We start from the raw sequence: 17081 nt of genomic DNA, 5'->3' as shown, positions 1-17081 counted from the left end.
AAGTGGATCCCTCTCTGCGTTAGGGGTTAATTTCAACCCCTGTTGAACTCCTGTTTAGGGGTTAGTTTAAAACCATGTCGAGCCCCTGTTTAAGGGTTAATTTTTAAAAATGATGTTGAGCCCCTGTTTAGGGGTTAATTTAAAAAAATTATGTTGAGCCCTTGTGATTGTTTTTAAAGCCAACTCGTGTGTTGTATTTTCACCCTCTTCTGCAGAAATTAAATAAAACCTATAAAATGATATCACAATTATCCAAAATACATGAATTTTTTTAAAGAAACCCCCAACGTTTAAGGTGGGGAAGAGCCTGGGGCTGCCCTTGCTGCGTCGGGGCAGGGCCGGGGCCGCGCCGCAGCGAGGGGGCGTGGCGAGGGGGCGTGGCTACCGCGGAAACCACGCCCTCCCGCGCCGCCGCCGACCTTGTTCCCGGGACGCGCCGCCGCCGGGTCGGGCGGGACCGGACCGGGCTGATCCCCGCCGCTACCGCCGCCGGTAAGAGCCCGTCCGGGCGGGCCGGGGGGGAGCTGTGTGACCCTTGCTGTAGCGAGCACGGCCTTTCCCGGGCGTCTGCCCCGGGAGGAGCATCGCGCCCAGCGGGGGAAGCAGGGGGGAGGCTGGGGACCGTCGGCATCTCCGGCTTTGTAGCTGGGGACACCTTGGCGGGTGGCGGGGAGCTGCGGTGGCCGCCTCCTCCTCTTCCTCCTCCTCCTCCTTCTCCTCCTTCTCCTCCCGGCCGGATCCGCGCAGCTTTGCAGCGGATGGCAGCAGCGAGCACCCTGGGAAGCGTGTCCAGCTCCTCCCTGACACTGCTGCTCTGCTTTGCCTCCCTCCCTCCTTCCCCACCCCATACAGCCCCGATTGCAGCCTCTGCCCCGTTTTCCTCCACTTTTTATCCCACCCGCCGAGCCGCTCTCGGCCGAGGGTGCCAGGGGCTGCCCTTTTCCTCGGGGTTTGCTTTCGGGTGGCTGCGGCGGCGGCTGCGGTCACGCAGGCCGGAGTGTGGCCAGCACACGCATCCTTTGGGCCGTGCCTTCCATCAGGAGCCGCTTGGCCAGCACAAATCTGAGGATCGGGTACACGCAGCACCCCTGGGCACGGCGCAGGAGCAGGTGAGCAGCTCGCTCGGTTTAAAGGCAGTCGAGCTTTTTGCCCTTTTCTGTGTCAATTCAGACCCAGCTCCACCATCGCTGCCACCAGGCAGACCCACGGGTGACAGCAAAGGTAACATCGTGCCCCGGAGCCTCCCTCTCCCATGCGACACAGCTGTGGATTTCCAACCCCTTTTTAATTTCCTCTTGGGGTTTTTGTTGTGTTGAATTGTTCGTTGAATTACGTGCTGGGTTTAGTAGGTTACCCCAAATTAATATTCAAGAGGGCTGGGGACAGCGAGGTGTGACAGACAGCACCTGGTTTTGATGAGGGGGGATCTGTTACAAAGCTAAGCTGTTTTCCCTTCTGCTTTGATAGTTTTGATAGTGCTCGGCTTCAACTTTGTCCTGGGAAAGGTGGGGAGGGACTCTCAGATCACAAATGACCAACACCTACACGGCTCTGTAGCGCAGGACACGTGGGCTGCACAGATGTTCCAGCACCACACAGCTGCCAGGAATCTCCCGGCTGGCCCCGCAGCCACCACGGCAAGCAGGGACAAAGATTCCCCTTCTCTGTGATTCAGGATGGGTAGAGGCATCTGGGAGAGAAGTTTTTTTTCATCTGTGCTTCTCATTTTCTGAAATATCTTGGAGAGTATGCAGCAGGGGTGGGGATGAAGGAGCAGATAGTGGGGTCTGGGGTCAGGATGGGCTGGTGGGAAGCTGGCACAGTTGTCCCCCCATCCTGCTTCCCTTTCCCTGCCACCTCTCTGGGGCGAGTAACAATCCCATCCCTCTTGTCTCACCCCACAGCAAAGGCCAACATGACCACATCCTCCCCGTGCTAGGGCAGCCCCTGCCACCTCAGTGACCACCCCCCAGCCCCGCGGCGAGGATGCGTGCCTGGAAGGCGGTGGCCAGCACGCTGGCGCTCAGTGGGGCCGATGTGGTGGTCACCACGCTGCTCTATGTCCATGGCCGGGGCGGCCGGGATGTCCTGCAGGACCTGCGCCACTTTAACATCTTCAACTCGCTGCTGGACATCTGGGGGGGCTGCCTCTACCGTAGCTGCGTGCTGCTGGGGGCCGCCATCGGGGTGGCCACCAACACGGCCTACGGCCCCCGGCGCCTCAGGGCGTCGCGGACCTTCATCACCGTCGTCTGCCTCCTCATGGGCATCTACATGATGGTGAAGCTGCTGCTCTACTCAGAGGTGCGGAGGACCATCAGGGACCCCTGGTTCTGGGGGCTCTTTGCCTGGACCTACGTGGCGCTGGGGGCCACCTTTGGCCTGTGGCAGCTGCTGGCCTGCGTCACCTCCTCCCGCGAGGCGCTGGGGCCCAGCTCTGAGTCCCGTGCCGAGGTGGAGGAGAGCTGTGACGGGGGCACCCCACGGGACAAGCGGGAGGAGGCGGCGGGTCCCACCATCCATAAACTGCTGTCCTACACCAAGCCAGATGCCTTCTTCCTGGGCATTGCCTCCTTCTTCCTCCTCGTGGCTGCGCTGGGTGAGTGAAGGGACGGTGGCAGGGCTGTGGTGTGCTCCCATCCTCACCAGGAGGGAAGGAACCATGGGGAGGGTACATGGCAGCACTCCAGGATTGCTTTTTTGGGGGTGCTGGGTGGCACATCCTGCATGGGCTGGGTCAAAAATGCAATGGGGCAAAAAAAATGTAATAGGGGATAAAATATGCTGGGAAATGAAACATCCCCACATGTCGCTAAGGGCTACACCTCCTGAGACATCTCGTGCGATGGCTGAGTATCTTTGTGATGGGGATGGGATTGTCCATGGGCTATCACAGTTGGAAATACAGGTCTTGTGCCAATCCCACATGGTGGGGCTGAAACTCCGTCTCCTGTGCTTATCTGGCAGGAGAGACCTTCCTGCCCTACTACACGGGGCTGGCCATTGACGGCATCGTGGTGCAGAAGAGCATGGATCGCTTCTCCACAGCAGTGCTGGTCATGTCGCTGCTCGCCATAGGAAGGTAATCGCAGGGGTTGGTTTTGGCCCTGACAAGGAGGAGTTTGGGGTTTTCCCACAGGAGCTCTTAGTGGTGGGTACAGGCTGTCTCGCCTGTAGCTGCTCCGCCTGGTCCCTGTCAGACCCCAGGGATGTGCTTCGCTTTCTCTGCGCCGACACGGTGCAAAGAGGGCATGGTGGCAATCATTGAGGCCATTGTGTAGCCCTCCACGACCGTGTGCTGGCGGTGGGGGAGCCGGAGCAGACTCAGGGAATGGGCTCCCTGGGGAATGATGTCCTGGCAGCGCTGTGTCCCCTCCTGAAGTTTGTCATACCAGGGTTAGGACCAGCCGTCCCCATGCTGGTAGCACCCAGAGGAGGTGTGGGTTGATTTAGCCATCGCTTCCTGGGGTGGAAAGTGATGCCAGCGCAGCATTGCCCGAGCCCATGGCCTGGGCGTTGGGGTGTTTGTGTTGCTGAGGAGTGGGTTTCGTGTCCATTGGTCTATAACGTTTCTTATCTGCAATTAGCTCATTTGCCGCAGGTATCCGGGGCGGCGTTTTTACACTCATATTTGCAAGACTGAACATTCGCCTTCGCAACTGCCTCTTCAGGTCGCTGGTGTCTCAGGAGATGAGTTTCTTTGATGAGAATCGCACAGGTTGGTTCCTCTTTCCCCCAGATTTGCTCTAGTCCCTCTATGCCATCCCGGTACTTTTTTCCCATTGGCTTGTCCTACCAGCACCAGACTGGGGGCAGCCAGAGACAGCACCCAAGTGCTCGTGTTTAGAAGTAGCAGCAGAAAACTCTTCCCTTTTGGTCGCCTCCCACCATGGGGTTGGGACAGGATTGCCCAGCACCCTGGGGATGTCCCATCGCCACAGATCAGCCTGACATCCATCAGTCCCAGGGCTGACATGTTCATCTCCAGTCATCCCCAAAACACCTATTTTCCTCCTCCCATACCTCCCATCCACCAGTGCCTGCTGGTCGGCTGCTCTCCAGCTCTTTTTTGGGCATCAGAAAGCTCAGATGTGTGAAGCTTGCTGGGTGTGCTTGTCGCTTTTCCTGCTTGCAACTGAGTCCTGTCCCAGTCCGTGCTGCTCTGGTGTGGTCCAAGCCTGGTGTAACTTTTCACACATTTAATTTCGTCTCGGCGGTATTTTTAGTTTTGAGGCTGTTGCCATATTTAGCAATCACTGCACAGTGCCCTGGTAGCTGAGGACACCCAAGATGTTATTGTAAGTGGGATACGGGTAACCCTGGACTTACACAAAAACATGGGAATTCAGCTGGACTCAAACACAGGCCAAGTATTTAGGAATTCAGGGTGATGTTTGCTGGCTGTAATGTTCAGCTCCACTAAAGGGCACTGCAGAAGCATCACACCTTAGTAGCTGGACACATGTCCTCAGGGTCACTTGGGTCAGCTCCGGGCTGCAGGGCAGGTGGCTAAACCCAAACAGCCCTCTCTGAAGCTGCCACATGCTCCGCAGGGCATGCTGTGCCCAACCCTGGCAGGGAAAGGTGCCAGCAGTCCCTGCTGAGCTCCTGGAGGGCTCCAGACGTCATTTAAAAATGAACGCGGGGTTGGGTTGACAGCTCTGGAGGTGCATTCAGCAGCCCAGCAAACACTACCTAGGCATCTGCTGTCCATCTGCATGCCCGTAGGGTGCTGCCACAGTCCCCTTTGCTGTTCTGCAGTCATCCTTGGTGACCCAGGGACATAGCTCGGGCCTTCAAATGCATTTTGTGTCCCTTGTGCATGCAGCAATTCAAGCCCCTTGGTTTTGCTTCGCATCCACAGTGGTAGAAAGTTGCCGCCCTTCCATGCCACCCAGCAAGGGCCTGGGTTGAATGGGGAGCTCCATCTGGCCCCCGGCACAGGACATGGGACTTGTCCCATGACACATGGTGAAGTGTCCTCACTCTCCCCTTCCCCAACCCCTCGTTGCTGCAGGGGACGTCATCTCCCGCCTGACATCGGACACGACCATCGTGAGCGACCTGGTCTCCCAGAACATCAACATCTTCCTGCGCAATGTGGTGAAGGCCACGGGGGTGATCTTCTTCATGTTCAGCCTCTCCTGGAAGCTCTCGCTCGTCACCTTCATGGGATTCCCCATCATCATGCTGGTGTCTGATGTCTATGGGAAGTACTACAAGGTAGGCAGGAGCAGCTGGCATGGCCACAGTGTGACGCAATGCTGGGCTGTTCCGCTCGTGAAGCTGTTGTGGAGATTGTGGGTGGCCTTGGCGCTGGTGGGACTGATACTCAAGTGCTTTGCTGCCAACAGTGGGGCAGGAAGGCAGCATTAAACCTGTATGGGCAGGCAAGTGTAGCCTCAGCTCTTGTCTTGCTTCATGCTCAGGAGTGGAAGCATCTCACATCTGACAGGAGAGGTAGCTTGGCCGTGGGATGGCCCATATGCACCTGCCTGTCTTAGTACAATCTCTCCTCTCCTCTCCCTTTGGAGTGACTTGGTGGGCGTTACGTCCAGTGCTGAGCTTCCTCCCTCTCCCTGCAGGCCAAGGACTGTCCCCTGTGGTTAATGTCCCATCCCATGGACCATGCGAGTCCTGCACTGCTGCTTCCCACATCAGTTACTGGTGCTTTCCACTGTGCCGGGGACACAGCGTGCACGGGTGCTGCCAAAACAGGGTCCTTGGGTACTGCCTCACCCAGCCATAGCTCCTCTTGTGGGTCCAGCACTCATGGTAGGAGTAGAGCTGCCCTTGGTCTCCAGACCTGTCCTGGACTTGGAAACACCTGGAAGGGCTCCTGGGTCAGGCTGACCCTGTCCCATCAGGGCACTGAGAGCAGCAGTTCTGCTGGGGGCTTCCCAAGTGATCCCAGACATGGCACTTCACCCCCAGCAGCCCAGGCCCCTCCTCAGGGACAGCTCAATGAATCCGTTCTCCTCCTGGCACAGTGTCCCAGGCTGGCCCGAGTTGTGGGATATATCCCAATGCTCAGCCTTATTGCCCATGGCCTTGGAAAATGTCACCATGCCTTCTTTTCCCAAGCCCAGCAGAGCCCAGGGTGTGCGGGGAGATGTGCCATGGGCAGCCTGACGCCCGCTGAGCCCCCTCTGCCTCCCCCCGCTCCTTGCAGAAGCTCTCCAAGGATGTGCAGAACGCCCTGGCCAAGGCCAACAACACTGCCGAGGAGACCATCTCCGCCATGAAGACCGTCCGCAGTTTTGCCAACGAGGAGGTGGAGGCGAACGTGTACTGGCAGAAGCTACAGCAGGTGTACAAACTCAACAAGCGGGAGGCCATGGCTTACACCTACTACGTCTGGTCCAGCGGGGTAGGTGGCCAGCTCCAGGGCTCCCCTACACGAGGCTGGGGACAGGCTCTGGATCCCAGAATGCACACGCCACAATACATGTGCTTCCCTGCTTCCAGGGAGCTTTTTAGGGCAAGCCCAGTCTTGATGTCCACTGCCAATAATCCTCTGTCTCTTGATTATTATTTTTTTTCACTCATCAGAGAGCATATTCTGTTCCCCCTTAGGGCAGCGCTGCATCGTGCCACTGAACAGTCTGTTTTCTCTTGCAAATAAGAATATAATTGATAACTGCTCAAGGTCATGGAAAACCCCATGCTTCTGTGTTGCTGCATTGCGTGCCTGTGCCAGCTCATCTCCGGGGCTCCGGCTGGGAAACAGCCGTGGCGTTGGTTGAGCTTCTGCTCAGAAACAGAGATTTTCTCTCTGTGTGGGTGGTAGCAGAGGGAGGCTTCTGGGGTTTGGGTTTGGGGTTTTTGTTTTTTTTTTTTTTTTGCAAAATGCTTTTTCATCATTTAAGACCAGATGGTTTGGGACTTCTCTGGCATCAGCTGATAACTAAGACTGTGCAAAACCCTAATGTGAGGCCGTCCTTATCTCTGCACATTCGAGGTTCTAAGTAGCCTCTGATAAAGGGTTTGTGAGCTGTGGTGCCCTCGTGCAGCTGTGGGAGACTTTATGGCTTCCCAAGACTGGAAGCAAAATTGGAATATTTTTAGCATTGTTTTTGGACTCCCAGGTGAAGCCATAGTGTGAACTGGGTCAGCACAGATCCCGCCGAGTCAAAGAAGGCAAAAGCCCTCCAAAACTGCTCCTGCAGGGCTCATGTAGAAAGAAGCTGATGGATTTAGCACAGCCCTGGTAGAGCCTTTCTCAAAGGGAATGCAGAATTTTAAGGTCAAATCATGGCAGAGCAACAGAGAAGGAATTTTTTTTCTCCAGTATTTTTGTCTGTGTGAATTTACAGCCTGTCCCACAAATGTTGCACAGAGCATCAGGGCATCACTGCTTTTCTGAGTGCCCAGGCAGTGTGGAATAAAACCAGCTGAATAAAGGCAGGGGCTGGTATTTGTCATATTAGAGTTGATCTGTCTCCTTTCTGGGGTTACCACCTACACTGATTTCAGGCAAGAGTTGAGGTTATGCTTCAGGGACTTGTACACACAAGGAGGATTTTTTGCATTAACTCTTGGCTTGATTTTGTGCTCTAAATGGAAATGTGTCACACTCATATCACAAAAAGTTTTGTTGGTGAAGGTGACTGCACGTGTTGGATAATTTGAGCGTAGATTATTATGCTTGAGGACTTTAGTCCAAGAGAGAAGTCCATGAGCTGTTCTGTTATTTCAGATAAATTCTTCTTCCTTGGCTGTTGCCCCTCTGGACTTCTGTTTTGTTGAAAGATGCCATCCCAGCTCCTTAAATCAGCCTATGTCCTCAAGTTGTTTTTCCGTTCTCATATCCACACTTGCTGCTAGGGCTGCCAGCTGCACGCTGTCAGGGATGCTCAGTTTGGGGCTCAAAGAATAAATGTCAGCACATGAATTGTGGGCTGTTGTGTGAGTAATTACAAATGCGCAAAAACATTCAGTTGTCCTTGCTGATTTGGGGTTTTTTTTTTTGCTTTCAGCTGACCCTTCTGGTGGTCCAGGTCAGCATCCTTTACTACGGTGGGCACCTCGTGATCTCGGGGCAAATGACAAGTGGAAATCTGATCTCCTTCATCATTTATGAGTTCGTCTTAGGAGACTGCATGGAGGTGAGTCTGTTTTATCCTGCTGGGCTAAAGATCAACATCTTTATCATCTAGAAGGTCCCAGGGCAGTTGCAGGGCTAGATCCAGTGTTGACTTTCCTGCAGCACATTTCCTTGGTGCTGTGGCTTTGCCCACTGGTGGGCTCATTCTCCCCTCTGCTCCCCGCTCCCCTCCTGCTGTAGCCTCACAACCTGAATGTGCCCAAAGCAGCTCATCCCCCAAAAACACCACCAGGACCAAAGCGGTCAGGCTGGCCCCGCTGAAGGGCAGTAGTCCTGGCTGTCTCCCAAGCACATTTCCTGGCATGAAGGATGGAGGGATTACAAAGCTGCCTGTTAAATTTCAGGCTTCATTAAAAGCTTAATTATATTACTTCCCCCCCCCCCCCCCCCCCCCCCGAAATAGGCTGCAAGCTGCTGTGTTGGCAGCACATTAGCAAGATGGGATTGTGGGTGGGATGGTAGAGCCCACCCAGGGCTGCCTTCCCCTTGCAAAGGCATAAGCTTGGCAAATCGAGGCAGAAATGATCAAGTCGAGGTTTCCTCGCAGCCAAGCGTGGTTTCGGCAGTGCTTCAGCCTTTGTGCAGCAGCAGAGCAGAGCTGGAGGCAGCTCGCCTGGCTCTCGCCATCTGTTCAGATGACTGCCGGCTCTGGTGGTGTTTCCAGGCTGTGGTTTTCGTGTGTGTTTGGTTTGGTTTGTTGGGTTTTTCTCCCTCCTGATGGGAGGGGCAGTTGCAGTACAAGCTGTTCTGCAGCTCTGGGTTTAATATTGGAAAGAGCCAACGTGACAGGGGTTTATTCCAGGGAAGCTGGTGTCAGCGTACAGCAGCTGTAGTTGGGAAAGCGCAATGGTAAATCCACTAGGACCATATTCTAGCAGGAAACAACCTTATCAGCTGCCAAATGGTTGTCTAGAAGGGTCCAGCCTGAAGCTGCTCTGCATTTGAGACACATGTAGTAGGGAATGAGCTGGCCGCCTTCAGGGGCTGGTGTGATGTGCTGCTGGGTGTGGACTCTGTTCAACTATTGGGCTGGGGAGCTGCTGGTCTTGAGAAAAGAGAGATGAGTGGAGGGTTTTGTTGCAAGTTTGGGTTGTGTATCTCCTGGCGCACATCTTCTCTTCCCAATCTATGTGTTTCCTTCTTCTGTTCCCCTCTGAGACTACCCATGCACAAAACCCCCTTAGATGCCCTTTCCCTGGGTAAGTCCATATGTATCCCCTCCATATCCTGCAGAGGGGGAAGAGCTTGCTTTTCCTGTGTTCGATGACTGTCGTTAATGTCAGCTGATAGAAGACCTGGGAATGCTTCAACAGTTCTCCTTACGAGTGGCACTGACTGACTTTCCCATCACATGGGAGGGTCTCACCATCGCCTCTTCCCTTCCAGTCTGTCGGCTCTGTCTACAGCGGCCTGATGCAGGGAGTGGGAGCTGCCGAGAAGGTGTTCGAGTTCATCGACCGCAAGCCAACGATGGTGAATGACGGCTCCCTGGCCCCAGACCACGTGGATGGAAAGGTGGAGTTCAGAAACGTGACGTTTTCCTACCGCACTCGCTCCGCAACACAGGTCCTCCAGGTGAGCCCCGCGGGCGCAGAGCGCTCCCCGCCACGAAGCATCACGCGCCACTTCTCCGTTGTGGCAATAACCAATACCCAGCCCGCAGGAAATGTCAGCTGCCCTTTAGGAGATCCATAAAGGCAGGCTCAACAGCATGTTGGAAAACAGATTATAAGGAACAGCGGGTGTTTAGGGCTGACCTTCCTCACAAGGAATGAGATTTATTAATACAACCCTTGTTCTCTGCTCAGGCATTAAACACGTCAGCATGGTACAGGGCTTTGTGCCAAGCTGCCTCGCATTGTTCCCATGGGAGAGGGTCTGGGGTCATGAGGCAGGGGGAGGCAGCAAAGAGGTTAGTTTGCTTTGCAGTTTTTAGAGGTCCTGCTGTATCAGCAGGCAAATTTGAAACAATTTTGGAGACTCCTTGCTTCCTCAGAGCCAGGAGAGATGGCTGATGTGGCACGTCACCAAGTTGGAGGGTCACTGTGGCTGGATTTCGGCTGCCTTTGTTGCATAGTGCCCAAGCTGCTGCCCCAGGACCCTGGGAAAAGCCAGGACCTGAGTATGCTCTCCCACCCATGTCACAGAATGTGTCCTTCACCCTGCACCCCGGCAAAGTGACGGCGCTGGTGGGTCCTTCAGGGAGCGGGAAGAGCTCCTGTGTCAACATCCTGGAGAACTTCTACCCTCTGCAAGACGGGCAGGTGCTGCTGGATGGGCGTCCCATTAACATGTACGATCACAAGTACCTGCACTCAGTGGTACGAGCGACTGATACGTGTATTCTAGCTATCGCCTGCTGTGATCAGAGGGGATGGATGGTAGGGTTGCATGTTGCTTTGAATTTGATCTGGCAACTTCTGAAATGTCCAGAAAGCTGAAGGCTGGAGGTGGTCCAGGAAATGAATTCAGATAATTTGTGGGGGCGGAAGGGAAAGGGATGGTGAGTGGTTTCATGGGGAGGGGGAAGCCTTCCAAAAACAGAACAAAACCCATGGGTTTGTATTTCTTGGCCAATGCATAGAAATATGTTTCTGGTTGTTGGATTAACTATCATCTAAATTGTGTTTGAAAAAAGAGTTTTGCATTCCTCCAGGACTTTCTACCTTAAGATCTTAAAGTAATTCTCAGCTAATGGGGAGTTAAGCCTCTCGGGATGCTGGCAGCAGCCGGAGCACCAGAGGGGCTGGGTGGTTTGCCTAGGAGAGGGGTCCAGGCCCCTTGGCTGTCATCTGTGTGTCAGCACAGATCAGCCTTCATCTCCTCTGCAAGTAACTGCCTTCTTTGTTTGCCTCCAGAGCGAATGGTCTCGCCAGTCAGCAGGAAAACCTGAAAACAATTGATCAGAGACAGTCTGGAAAGCCAAAGTCAGTGTGACTAATTTACATTCCCTGCTTGTACTGAGCAAAAATTAAAAGACAAGCTAGTCTTTCAGTTTGGAAAGCCTGGTGTGGTGTTAGGAGCATGGGGAGAAGTCAATTAAAATATGACCACGTCCCGCTGGCTCTCTTCATGCCCAGTTCTGAGCAATAATTTGGAGGGTTCAATTTATTTCAGTGTTGAGGGTTTGACAAAGCAGGCTGAATGCGAGAGTGAGCAGCAACGGCTGTAAGGTAGGACAGGGAGGCTGTTGCTAAGCAATTAAGGAACTGCAGCAGCTATGTCCCTAACTTGCTAATTTTGGATTAAAAGGTGCAGGAGAGTTCATTCACGTGACCCAAGCGTGATTACTGGCCTTGAACAGAAAATCAGTAAGAGCCTGGGAGAGAGTCTCTCCAGCCTGCCTTGTCCCAGCAACTGGTTTCCCATTCTGTGAAGAGCAAATAGGGATGGGAATGACAGGTTTGGAGCAAAAAACACAGCAGGGTCTTGGAGGGGGAGGCCTGTCCCAGATGCCAACATACCAGCACTGCATCAGGTTTCTTTCCTGAAAAATGGCTTCCAGCAGATGATGCAAACTGGGCTGGGGCTGCTGCTGGGCACCCCACCGTTAGCATCCTCACTGGGAGCTCACGTTGAGGCACTTCTGTATCCTGGTCTAATGGTGGGGCTCTGCCGACTTCAGTCCTCACCCAGCAAGAACAAATGCCAATGGTCCGAGACACCGGCTGCTGTGTCCTTCTGCTCCCAACCCCCTGCTCTTCCCTTCCTTCCTGCAGATCTCCCTGGTGAGCCAAGAGCCAGTGCTGTTCGCCCGCTCTATTGCCGATAATATTTCTTATGGCTTAACTTCAGCCTCCTTTGAGTCAGTTGTCCAGGCTGCTCAGAAGGCCAACGCACACGCCTTCATCACGGAGCTACAAGACGGCTACCACACAGGTACCAAAATCCCTCCATTTACACTTGAAAGCATTGCCATGGGAAGGCAGAGACTGTCCCCTTGGCTGGAAAGTCATGCAGGTAGTGACGGACACGAGTTGGTGGCAGCGCAGAGGCAGCTACGTGGAGAGGTGCAGCACCCTGGCTGCCTCTCGGGGTGACTGAGCTGCTGCAGGATTTCTGAGCCCATCCTGGCTGAGTGTTTCTGCTGCTGCTCTGTGGCAGTGGGGTGAGTGTTCCCCATCCCATCCAGACAGGTCTGGCTCCCAGTGCCTGGCAGTGTTATGGAGATGTGTCACTGTCAGTCTCACCATTTTTCAGCACAGCGATCAGGAGAAAAGGCCATAACCCAAACAGTTAGCTGTGCACCACCCCACCTGCAGAGAGAGAAAATAAACCTGTGATAAATCCATAGTGATAGACAATAATGTGTTTGTGACAGCGGGCCTTTGTGAGGAGACAGGTCAGACTGATGATGGTTCGTGTTTATGGGAGCCAGCAGAGAGATGCCAGTTCCCCCTCACTGCTGCCTTGGTCGCACACCCTCCAGAGCCCACCTTGCAGCTGCATTGCTGCCATCTCTACCTGCAAGGGCAGGGAAAGTAGGCCTGGGGTTTAGATAATCTTCCAGACTTCTCTGTGTTGTTTCCATGAGCATTAGTCCCTCAAACCCTGGGACAACAGTAGAGAACTTGCTGCTGGAGGGAAGGACTGCAGCCCTCGGGGATGTTTAAATCATTTAAATTGCTCTGCCAAGTAAGCAGAAGCATTTACCCGGTCTTTGCTTCAAAGCATGACACTATCCTGATGCTGTGGCTGGAAGCTGAACTTGATGGCAGCTCCTATTTTTATTTTGACCCTTTCCTCTCTCTCTTGACCCAACAGAGGCAGGTGAAAAAGGAGCCCAGCTGTCAGGTGGCCAGAAGCAGAGAGTAGCAATTGCCAGGGCCTTGATCCGAACTCCCCCCATCCTAATCCTGGATGAGGCCACGAGCGCGCTGGATGCAGAGAGTGAACACGCGGTGAGTAGGTGACTCGGGTGTTTGGGCCAAAGAGGCAATCTGGGTTTGGAGGAAAGACTGTAGCTTCCATTTCCAGGCTGTGGACAAGCTTAGTCTTGACATGGTGCAATCAGAGGTTTGGGTAAAACACTAATTCCTGAGCAGGAATTTGCTTCCAGCACTGCTGTAGCCACCAAGAAGGGAATAATCCTGTGCTCACAGCAGCCAGCGCCTGGCAAACCTGATGAGATAGAGATCTACACTGAGTTTTTAAATGTGGAAAGTGTTAATTGATATACAGCAACTCTGTTCAGCCTTTTAGGACTGGATATGGAGGAAGACCCTGAAAAATGGTACTGCAGCAGGGAGTAGGACTGCCTGAGTTAAATTCCAGCTGAGGCACCAAAGGAGCCATGCTTGCAGGAAGGGCTCAGAGCTTTCTGTGAACTGAGCTGGTTTATCTGGCTGGGATATGACGACCAAACAGCTCTACCAGTAGCAGTTCAGCCTCACTGGTTTAATGACATGAGGGAAAGCTAGCTCAAGGTTGAGGTGTGAGGAAGTGTCTCCCAGTCCCGGAGCATGAGCGCTGCTGCTCCACGGTTTGGGGCAGTGCGAGCATCAGACCATGGGCCAGCTTGCTGGCTCGCAGGTCCTCAGCCACATGCATGGTATCTAATGCTAGCCAGGGGCTGGTTTTGGTTAGCCAGGGGTGTCAATGTGACATGAACCTGGTGGCCATCTGCTTGCCTTTAGACCTTAGTGCTATTGTCTATGTCTGTTGGCTAGAAAACAACTGATAAAAAGGCCCCGCTTTTCTAGGCAGCTGCATTTACCAGGGATTGGCTTCCTGCAGTCCATGTCAACACCACACAGCCTCCAAATTTGGAGCCCAGCTCTAAAAAGAAACCAGCTTGCAGGATCAGACCTGTGTGCATACCACATCTGTGGGCTGGCTGGACTGAGACAGTCTTTCAGGCTGCACAAGCGAGAGCCGGGAGCTGGGGTGGACATGCTGGTGCTGGTAGTGCTGCAGGGAGTCTTGTGTCCTCTGTGTGGCCAGAGGAGAGCAAACCTCCTGTCCAGAGGTTTCTTAACACAGACCACAAAGCTGCTGTTCTCCCTTCCAAAGTGGAGCCAGCGATGCTCAGGCACTAATGTCGTTTCCTCCCGCGCAGATTCAGCAGGCGATTTATGGCGACTTGCAGAACCACACGGTGCTTGTGATAGCCCACAGGCTGAGCACTGTCGAGAAGGCACACAACATCATTGTGCTGGACAAGGGCCGCGTGGTGCAGCAGGGCTCACACAAGGAGCTGATGGAAGAAGGAGGCCTTTATTCCAAGCTGGTGCAGAGACAGATCCTGGGGCTGGAAGGAGGCGGCGCAGACAGTCGCCAACCTGCAGCTCGAGGGGATTCAGCGAAGCCGCCCGGCGGGCTGGAGGAAGAGTTCAGGATAGACCATTCCCTGCCGGCCGCGGCACAGGATGATTACAACACCACGGCTCACAAGTGAGAGCAGCGACGGCCGGCGCTCGAGACGCTTGCTGGGACGCTGAGACAGGAGGCAGCTTGCCGACGGGCTGGCGCGCTGCACAACGCCGCCCGTTCGCTCCCCCCGCGCCTCACACCCCCGTGCACACACAAACACACACTCTAGAGCTTCCTGCAGCACGGTCCGGCGGGCAGCCGCCGCCTGGTTAAACAGGGAAACTCATTTATTCGAGGGAGTTGGGTCTTTAGCAATTCTCAGCGTTTCTACTGGGTTTCTTTTCTTACTACCAGTAATTCCTCTCGACTGGGACTTTTCTCCCGTTGGTATGCATGTGTAACTGCTATTAACTGTAATGGATGTTAAATGCATGCATGGAGGGGAAGATTGAAAACCCCTTCAGGTATTTCAGGGGGTGGCTTTTGTGGCTGGATAGAAAAACTGTAAAACAAGGTCCTGCTCCTGCTGTCAGTCTAAGGGGCCAATCCAAAGTCTGCTGAAGTCTGTAGGGAGCTCCCTTTGGCTTCGGGGAAAACTGGATCAGTCCCATGGGGCTGAACACTGGAGAGATTTGCACTGAGTGCCTGCAGGCTCAGGCTCACAACCATTGCTGCTGAGCTTGTATCATGTAGTAGCCATCCTTGCTGGAACGAGCCAAGGGACCAGGAGGCAGATGTTGCTTTCAGATTTGCTCTTGGTGCTTGGTGGGTGTTTGTTTTTAAGGATGAAAAGTTTTACCATAATTGGGTTAGGTTTTGGGATTTGGGGTTTTTTTGGTTTGGGGTTTGTTTGATTTGGTTGTTTTGTTTTTTTTTTTTAATATATTTGTGTGCACTGTGCAATGTCTGTCTGGCTCCAGCATCCACTGAAAATTTGTCTGTTATTTCAGAATTTTTTTAACTCACAATCCCGGTGCTGGTTTGAAAAAAATACTACTAAAGACAGGCATCAAATACTAAAACACAGCACTTTATAAATCCCACCAAAGCTTAGTTCAGCTTCAGGCTATGCTAGTGACTTCACTGCATGGGAAGTCCATACAGTCACTTTCCTTGAAGTCCAACTTCAGCTGCCTGAACTTTAAAATGTGTTTCTTTGAATATTATTAACTTACTTTTAGTATGAGGGATAGAAAGAAATATGTTACTCCTAGCTTGGGTAATGGCTCTGGCTTAGTAGTGTTACCCTGCCACAGACTGGTGAAGAAACCTATGCAGTCAGGCAGGTGCTGTTGAAAAATATCATTTATATGGGGAAGACTGACTTCAGACTGTGCGTAGTTAAGAATTTATCTCAAGCACTTTAGCTCTCATGTTTTCCAATATTTGAATGCTGCTGTGTTTTACTTTTCGGCAGGTTTGCATTTTTGTTGTTGGCGATGTTTTGTTTTTGTTTAGTGATGTTTTACAAACTCTTTAGTGTCCTTGAGGAGGGATGCTCAAAAAATAAAATACTACCTCTGCCACTCAGCATCGAGCCAATCTAGTGGGGGTGGTTTTTTGCATTCAGGGTTTTCAAGGTAATGTTCATCTGAGATGATGGCTGAATACAGCTGCACACTGCACGTGTTCTGGCTCCCTTGCAGGGAATGACAAGAAGAACCTACAGAGAATTAGGCATGTAAAAGACTTCAGCATCTGATAATGGCTGTGAGCCGTAGCAGTAAGTATAACCTGTTTAAGATCTTGTTTTCATCCCGGATCCCATCCAGTAGTCAGTCTCATAGGAAAGGGCAGGCAGGCAGTCTAACCCGTTCTCAAAGCACAGTGCTTAGTGACTGGAATCTTTTCAGCTGCTTGCTGTTGTGATATGATAAAAATCTGTGCCTCAGCAGGAGAGCTTTTTGTCTTATCTCCCTCCACTCAGGAAACCTCTGTCGAACTCTGAACTCCTCAGTTCACCCCTTCAGTAAACGGCCGTGCATTCCTACTTGATGAAAACTTGCACTGTGGGTATAAAGAGTTTGGGGGTTCCACCCAGTGCTGGCGGGCAAGTGATTAATTCTGCATTTTTATCAGTACCTGAGAGCAGAATGTGGCCAGTGGTTCATAGAAGCAGAATTAATTTCTGCTTAATTGAAAAACAGGGGGTGGGGGGTAGAATTAGGTTACCTAGGAACTAGGGAAGCTGACTCACCCTCGGAAGTGCTGGTAGGACAATGCTCATTAGTACGAGATGCCAGAAAAGAGAATTTGATCTTATCCTGTGTCCCTCCCAGACAGTGCTGCAAAAAGGGGAATTGGAGGATACAATCAGATTAGTTTTATTGCAAAGACTACAGGGAATTTCAGGAAGGGAGCCCTGCTTCCTAAACCTGTTGTGATGATAATCCCAGCATTGTGCTCCCAGGTCAGGTCCAAACAGCTTCAATTGAAATAGCACATTAGAAACCAGGTTGTCTCTGCTGGTGGCACCAGTCCAAGCTGATAACAGGGCCCAACTTTGTTCATTGCCACAGGTGCTGAATTCTCGCTTTTGCATCCAGATAACTCAAGGCTACTTTTCCACTGAGCCTTACACCTCCTGGCTTGAACGAGACCTTTTACTGTGCTGTTGGCAAGTGAGAAGTGGATCTGCCTGTATGGTAAAGCCATGAGGGTT

At 52.8% G+C, this 17081-nt stretch overlaps 1 protein-coding gene across 2 annotated transcripts; it reads left to right on the top strand.

Annotated features, from left to right (window-relative positions):
• Positions 1 to 526: 526 nt before the first annotated feature.
• Positions 527 to 15949, top strand: ABCB9 (ATP binding cassette subfamily B member 9). 2 transcript variants are annotated; one of them, XM_074921131.1, is made up of 12 exons: positions 527 to 1109; positions 1905 to 2599; positions 2968 to 3082; positions 3588 to 3718; positions 5018 to 5223; positions 6173 to 6370; positions 7980 to 8108; positions 9494 to 9682; positions 10255 to 10428; positions 11827 to 11986; positions 12872 to 13008; positions 14166 to 15949. In XM_074921131.1, the coding sequence occupies exons 2-12, from the start codon at positions 1987 to 1989 to the stop codon at positions 14502 to 14504; spliced, it is 2391 nt and encodes a 796-aa protein (XP_074777232.1). In that variant the 5' UTR covers positions 527 to 1109; positions 1905 to 1986; the 3' UTR covers positions 14505 to 15949. The 2 variants fall into 2 exon arrangements, with proteins under 2 accessions (XP_074777232.1, XP_074777233.1); XM_074921132.1 differs by lacking the exon at positions 10255 to 10428.
• The last annotated feature ends 1132 nt before the right edge of the window (positions 15950 to 17081 follow it).

This window comes from Athene noctua, chromosome 17 (genome assembly GCF_965140245.1).
Source record: "Athene noctua chromosome 17, bAthNoc1.hap1.1, whole genome shotgun sequence".
In the NCBI taxonomy this organism is placed as follows: Eukaryota; Metazoa; Chordata; class Aves; order Strigiformes; family Strigidae; genus Athene; species Athene noctua.
The sequence above is the reverse complement of the archived record's forward strand: the minus strand, read 5'-3'. Positions and strand labels throughout refer to the sequence as shown.

What these genes read in the sequence shown, in the direction of transcription:
- ABCB9 (XM_074921131.1), top strand. Translation starts at nt 1,987, where the DNA reads ATGCGTGCCTGGAAGGCGGTGGCCAGCACGCTGGCGCTCAGTGGGGCC. An exon ending in CTTTGATGAGAATCGCACAG is followed by an intron (nt 3,719 to 5,017) that starts GTTGGTTCCTCT and finishes TCGTTGCTGCAG; the next exon opens with GGGACGTCATCTCCCGCCTG. An exon ending in TCTATGGGAAGTACTACAAG is followed by an intron (nt 5,224 to 6,172) that starts GTAGGCAGGAGC and finishes CGCTCCTTGCAG; the next exon opens with AAGCTCTCCAAGGATGTGCA.